General features: G+C 40.2%; 2 protein-coding genes across 2 annotated transcripts; both read left to right on the top strand.

Moving 5' to 3' along the window:
* Nucleotides 1-1,121: 1,121 nt before the first annotated feature.
* LOC132470780 (lysozyme g-like) lies at nucleotides 1,122-2,864 on the top strand. Its single transcript, XM_060069650.1, has 5 exons — nucleotides 1,122-1,283; nucleotides 1,431-1,502; nucleotides 1,642-1,847; nucleotides 2,164-2,302; nucleotides 2,677-2,864. Exons 1-5 carry the CDS (start codon nucleotides 1,280-1,282, stop codon nucleotides 2,805-2,807), a joined length of 552 nt encoding a protein of 183 aa, XP_059925633.1. The 5' UTR covers nucleotides 1,122-1,279; the 3' UTR covers nucleotides 2,808-2,864.
* A 1,736-nt stretch (nucleotides 2,865-4,600) lies between these two features.
* Nucleotides 4,601-6,343, top strand: LOC132470779 (lysozyme g-like). Its single transcript, XM_060069649.1, has 5 exons — nucleotides 4,601-4,762; nucleotides 4,910-4,981; nucleotides 5,121-5,326; nucleotides 5,643-5,781; nucleotides 6,156-6,343. Exons 1-5 carry the CDS (start codon nucleotides 4,759-4,761, stop codon nucleotides 6,284-6,286), a joined length of 552 nt encoding a protein of 183 aa, XP_059925632.1. The 5' UTR covers nucleotides 4,601-4,758; the 3' UTR covers nucleotides 6,287-6,343.
* Nucleotides 6,344-6,938: the final 595 nt, after the last annotated feature.

Raw genomic sequence — 6,938 nt, 5'->3', positions numbered from 1 at the left:
TTGACTTTTTGGATTCCTATTTGTATTCCTCTTTGGATTCCTATTTGTATTCCTCTTTGGATTCCTATTTGGATTCCTCTTTGGATTCCTCTTTGGATTCCTCTTTGGATTCCGTTTTGCCAAATCTTTTGCAAAGCGTTCGTTTAGCGGATTGAAATGTTATTTGAATATCGCAACACACGGAGCGTGGCGAAGTGGATTGCAATCACGGGGACGCTATAGCTTTTCAATTTGTATAAAGGAACTCAAAGAATTTGACAAAATGTTATTCTATTTGTATTGTTATAACTTTTGCAAATTTTATTGAGGATTGCATTGTCACTTCGCATGTTAAAATACACTTTGAATAACGTATTTACAAATTACATTATAAAATTGCATAATGAATTGTCAAATGCATAATGTAATTCCAAATTGCATTGCCATTTGAATTTTGCTACATATATGCTTCCATAGCCTGCAGCTAGACAGCAACGTTATTGATGAATGAGAGGCGTGATCCTTTTCTCGTAAACGAGATCCTTATGTCGTAAATATGATATTTTATCTCGTAATTACGAGATCCTTATCTCATATTACGAGATCCTCCGCTGCGCGTCGGGGCCGGACAACGCCCCTTAACAGTGGTATAATGAGCACATACCACAATCTGTCGTGATCTATTGCTTAAATAGAAATACAAATTCATTCAATTTGAATCCAATCTGTTGCAATTCATTTTACCAGTGGTGGTGATGGCTTTTATATCTAGAGTACATTACTGGGTTGGGGGAGGATCCCTCACCGTTTTACCACTCTCTTACCACGTTCTGTTTCATGAGAAGAATTATGACAAAAATGAAGTCTCTTTCAGCAGCAGAGCTAGCCTTCATCAGGGGGAGAGCGAGAGGGACACACACACACACACACACACACACACACACACACACACACACACACACACACACACACACCGTAGGGGCCATGTCTTTCACTCTTACGATAAGTTTAGTTTATGGCAATGTTTATGAGCAGAACACAGTGTTTAATGGAAGGAAGGTCCATCTCGTTAGTGTCTGTGATAAGGGGTCCGGAAGATACTCTCTCTATATTTCTTTCTCTTTCTTTCTCTCTCGACCTCTACATGTGACGGCTGTCTTTGACTAAGAGTGAAACCAAAACTAGGCTATTTGAAAAAAACAAAAACGAGCCTATTTAATCGCCGTAGCCGAGAGAAAGAAGCAGAAACACCCAAGACGTCTCTACTTCTGCTGCAAGAAACTCTCGATAGATATCCAACATGGGTAAGAATTCTAAAATGCTCTCATCAAGATTTTTGTCTTAACATGTTTATTTTTTTAATCCGACATTAGGCTAAACAACTATTTAGGTCACCATTATTCGAGCGAATGATATATTTGTTGATAATATTGTCAACTGAACGTGTCTAGGGTACGGAGACATCATGAGGGTAGAAACATCTGGAGCGTCCAACAAGACCGCCGGAGCTGACGGGCTGACAGGTAGTCTACATACCGCCGTACAATTACTAGGTTCCACATAAAACCATTCATTTTAATGAAAAGAGAATCTTGTCGTGAAAGTTGCACTGCCCATGTCAAGTGACGAGACAGTACTGTAAACATATTATCTGTCCCAAAGGTGGTGTACAGGCATCGCGAAAAATGGCCAACCATGATTTGGCTTGTATGAGAACATATAAGACCATCATTGGGAACGTGGGGCGCAGACGTAATGTGGACCCAGCTCTCATCGCTGCCATCATCTCCAGAGAAACCCGGGGTGGTGCCGCCATCTCCGGCACCAATGGTTGGGGGGACAATGGTAATGGCTTTGGACTGATGCAGGTAAGAGGGCTAAATTTGTATAGGCTGCTATCGCATATTATCATGTCAAGGGTCTGATGTGGTGTGATATGCATATTTCACTGATCATGACTCACAGTTCTAGTCTCAAACAGCCCCAGTATTTATGTCTAGCAAACATATACAATTCTATGAATATAATAATCAAAAAACCTTTAGTCCTAGATGGACAGAACCATCCAAAGCCTGCCCAATGGCAAATATGTTATTTAATTTGAAATTAATGAGTGGTAAATAATCAAATGTGACCTGATAACGTATCTATGGTTGTGATGTGCAACATGGCTTCCTCCTGCAGGTTGATAAGAATTGGCACCAACCAAGAGGAGCCTGGAACAGTGAGACGCACCTGGACCAAGCCACTGAGATCCTGGTTGATATGATTAGCGTTGTCCGGGGGAAGTCCCCCGGTTGGAGCCCGGAACAGCACCTGAAGGGTTTGTCTCATTCATTAATCATTATTCGTTCCTATTCTGACCACACACCCCCTCCACTCCTACAGAAGAGGAAGAGGAGCAGAAGAGGGGAATATTATTTAATGAACTGCCAAGGTGACGCCCCCTCCCGCTCTGGTCCCTCCCTCCCTATGTTTCTCGGCCAATGGGAAGTGTTGCATTTCGGTATAAAATTGGAATAGTCTCATGCAGAGACAGGGGCAGTCAACCAGAACAGATATTCTCGCAGCGCCTTTCACTAGCTGAAGGACGGCGAAGCCATTTTGATCAAATTACACTGAAAGATTAGCTCTGAAATCGTACAGCGCCTTTAATCTACATTCTGCCTAAACTCTGTCCCTTATGTTTCACCTCAGGAGCGATCGCGGCCTACAACATGGGAGAACGTGTCCTAGAATATGCCGATGTGGACCATCTTACCACAGGCAACGACTACTCCTCTGATGTCGTTGCCAGAGCCCAGTTTTACAAACGAAACGGGTTTTAGAGAAATCCCACTTGAGCAGCCCAAAAGTTCTGTATCAAATAAATGATTATAATCATGTTTTGATTAAATATGATTGTTTACGTATAAGTGTACATGTAATAGTCGACAGATAGGGCTATGGGTTGTCAAAAATCTGCGTTGCCTACTTTGATTCACTCCTTATCTTCACAAAGTGGATCTCGTAATTATTTTCTTGCTCAACCTTTTATGTATTGTCCTCCGTAGGCTAATCATTTCTGGCAAGATGGCTTTTCTAAAATATGAAAAGAAAGATTTATATATATATATAAATATATGACCAGTAGGGGAGACCAGGGACAGTTGTAACACTTTTTGCATTTTTTAGCAATAAATCAAAAACCATTTACACTGGAATAACCAATTTGTTATATTATAAACTTCAATCTGTCATCTACTGAAACATGGTATTTAAGTGGTTTTATGAAAATATGTACAGGTTGCAAAATTGATTTTAATACAGTCTCACCCACTGTTACAACCATCCCAGTGTATAGGGATGGTTGTAACATGTCCAAAATATATGTAATTAGTCAATCATATACTCAATATTACTTATATTTCATGTTATTGTTATTATTAATTATTATATTTATTAGTAATGATGAATGATTATTAATGTATTATATTTATTTGTAATGATTACCTTTTCTTTTCATACTACATGACAAAAAAGAGGTGAAGCCGTCAAATTATAATGCGGAAAATGATTTAATGCGTAGAACACCTCTATTAACATAAGAATTATTACACTATATGAACACTTCACAAATTTACAAAACCAAAAAAAAGAACATTAACTTAAACATTCGTTCGTCATACTGGGACGGTTGTAACAGGGCGTTACAACTGTCCCAGTATGACGAACCATGTTTTGATCTCATGTCAACTGGCTTGACTGCTAGTTTGACACTTGATAGCCATGTATATTTGTAGCTTACAAAACAGGGATTCTAATAATACTTGTTTGAATTCGTAGACATTTTATCTTTGGACAGCATCCAAAAAAGAACATCGGGAAGAAAAGTGTTTTTTTTACCTCAAAAACAGACTTTGCTTTATAGCGCCCCCTGTAGGTTTCAAATGCGACTCCCGTTTTCGCAAGTAAGGAGGGAAACTAAATGTGCACAAGCACAGTGAGTTTCGTCATCATAGCTGGTTTCTGATTGGAGGAATTCACAGTGTTACAACCGTCCCCTGTTACAACTGTCCCTGGTCTCCCTACTTCAACTGCTATTTTTAAGAAATACCAACACATTCATATCATTCAAATCATATCTGTTTTAAAAATATCTGTTCAGCATTCTTAATAAAAATGTGGATTTCATGGCGTGCTTCCTCACTATGCGACAAGGTCAAAAACGTGGTGGTGATGGTTTTTATATCTAGAGTAGGCCTACATTACTGGGTTGGGGGAGGATTCCTCACTGGTTTACCACACTCTTACCACGTTCTGTTTCATGAGAAGAATTATGACAACAATGAAGACTCTTTCAGCAGCAGAGCTAGCCTTCATCAGGGGGAGAGCGAGAGGGACACACACACACACACACACACACACACACACACACACACACACACACACACACACACACACACACACACACCGTAGGGGCCATGTCTTTCACTCTTACGATAAGTTTAGTTTATGGCAATGTTTATGAGCAGAACACAGTGTTTAATGGAAGGAAGGTCCATCTCGTTAGTGTCTGTGATAAGGGGTCCGGAAGATACTCTCTCTATATTTCTTTCTCTTTCTTTCTCTCTCGACCTCTACATGTGACGGCTGTCTTTGACTAAGAGTGAAACCAAAACTAGGCTATTTGAAAAAAACAAAAACGAGCCTATTTAATCGCCGTAGCCGAGAGAAAGAAGCAGAAACACCCAAGACGTCTCTACTTCTGCTGCAAGAAACTCTCGATAGATATCCAACATGGGTAAGAATTCTAAAATGCTCTCATCAAGATTTTTGTCTTAACATGTTTATTTTTTTAATCCGACATTAGGCTAAACAACTATTTAGGTCACCATTATTCGAGCGAATGATATATTTGTTGATAATATTGTCAACTGAACGTGTCTAGGGTACGGAGACATCATGAGGGTAGAAACATCTGGAGCGTCCAACAAGACCGCCGGAGCTGACGGGCTGACAGGTAGTCTACATACCGCCGTACAATTACTAGGTTCCACATAAAACCATTCATTTTAATGAAAAGAGAATCTTGTCGTGAAAGTTGCACTGCCCATGTCAAGTGACGAGACAGTACTGTAAACATATTATCTGTCCCAAAGGTGGTGTACAGGCATCGCGAAAAATGGCCAACCATGATTTGGCTTGTATGAGAACATATAAGACCATCATTGGGAACGTGGGGCGCAGACGTAATGTGGACCCAGCTCTCATCGCTGCCATCATCTCCAGAGAAACCCGGGGTGGTGCCGCCATCTCCGGCACCAATGGTTGGGGGGACAATGGTAATGGCTTTGGACTGATGCAGGTAAGAGGGCTAAATTTGTATAGGCTGCTATCGCATATTATCATGTCAAGGGTCTGATGTGGTGTGATATGCATATTTCACTGATCATGACTCACAGTTCTAGTCTCAAACAGCCCCAGTATTTATGTCTAGCAAACATATACAATTCTATGAATATAATAATCAAAAAACCTTTAGTCCTAGATGGACAGAACCATCCAAAGCCTGCCCAATGGCAAATATGTTATTTAATTTGAAATTAATGAGTGGTAAATAATCAAATGTGACCTGATAACGTATCTATGGTTGTGATGTGCAACATGGCTTCCTCCTGCAGGTTGATAAGAATTGGCACCAACCAAGAGGAGCCTGGAACAGTGAGACGCACCTGGACCAAGCCACTGAGATCCTGGTTGATATGATTAGCGTTGTCCGGGGGAAGTCCCCCGGTTGGAGCCCGGAACAGCACCTGAAGGGTTTGTCTCATTCATTAATCATTATTCGTTCCTATTCTGACCACACACCCCCTCCACTCCTACAGAAGAGGAAGAGGAGCAGAAGAGGGGAATATTATTTAATGAACTGCCAAGGTGACGCCCCCTCCCGCTCTGGTCCCTCCCTCCCTATGTTTCTCGGCCAATGGGAAGTGTTGCATTTCGGTATAAAATTGGAATAGTCTCATGCAGAGACAGGGGCAGTCAACCAGAACAGATATTCTCGCAGCGCCTTTCACTAGCTGAAGGACGGCGAAGCCATTTTGATCAAATTACACTGAAAGATTAGCTCTGAAATCGTACAGCGCCTTTAATCTACATTCTGCCTAAACTCTGTCCCTTATGTTTCACCTCAGGAGCGATCGCGGCCTACAACATGGGAGAACGTGTCCTAGAATATGCCGATGTGGACCATCTTACCACAGGCAACGACTACTCCTCTGATGTCGTTGCCAGAGCCCAGTTTTACAAACGAAACGGGTTTTAGAGAAATCCCACTTGAGCAGCCCAAAAGTTCTGTATCAAATAAATGATTATAATCATGTTTTGATTAAATATGATTGTTTACGTATAAGTGTACATGTAATAGTCGACAGATAGGGCTATGGGTTGTCAAAAATCTGCGTTGCCTACTTTGATTCACTCCTTATCTTCACAAAGTGGATCTCGTAATTATTTTCTTGCTCAACCTTTTATGTATTGTCCTCCGTAGGCTAATCATTTCTGGCAAGATGGCTTTTCTAAAATATGAAAAGAAAGATTTATATATATATATAAATATATGACCAGTAGGGGAGACCAGGGACAGTTGTAACACTTTTTGCATTTTTTAGCAATAAATCAAAAACCATTTACACTGGAATAACCAATTTGTTATATTATAAACTTCAATCTGTCATCTACTGAAACATGGTATTTAAGTGGTTTTATGAAAATATGTACAGGTTGCAAAATTGATTTTAATACAGTCTCACCCACTGTTACAACCATCCCAGTGTAAGGGATGGTTGTAACACATGTCAGGGACGGTTGTAACATGTCCAAAATATATGTAATTAGTCAATCATATACTCAATATTACTTACATTTCATGTTATTGTTATTATTAATTATTATATTTATTAGTAATGATGAATGAT

Source organism: Gadus macrocephalus, chromosome 13, assembly GCF_031168955.1.
Source record: "Gadus macrocephalus chromosome 13, ASM3116895v1".
Taxonomy (NCBI): Eukaryota; Metazoa; Chordata; class Actinopteri; order Gadiformes; family Gadidae; genus Gadus; species Gadus macrocephalus.
This window is presented reverse-complemented; position numbering and strand designations above follow the sequence as displayed.

Coding starts and splice junctions, on each gene's coding strand:
- LOC132470780 (XM_060069650.1), top strand. Junction 1,503..1,641: donor CGGAGCTGACGGGCTGACAG/GTAGTCTACATA, acceptor TCTGTCCCAAAG/GTGGTGTACAGGCATCGCGA. Junction 1,848..2,163: donor ATGGCTTTGGACTGATGCAG/GTAAGAGGGCTA, acceptor TTCCTCCTGCAG/GTTGATAAGAATTGGCACCA.
- LOC132470779 (XM_060069649.1), top strand. Junction 4,982..5,120: donor CGGAGCTGACGGGCTGACAG/GTAGTCTACATA, acceptor TCTGTCCCAAAG/GTGGTGTACAGGCATCGCGA. Junction 5,327..5,642: donor ATGGCTTTGGACTGATGCAG/GTAAGAGGGCTA, acceptor TTCCTCCTGCAG/GTTGATAAGAATTGGCACCA.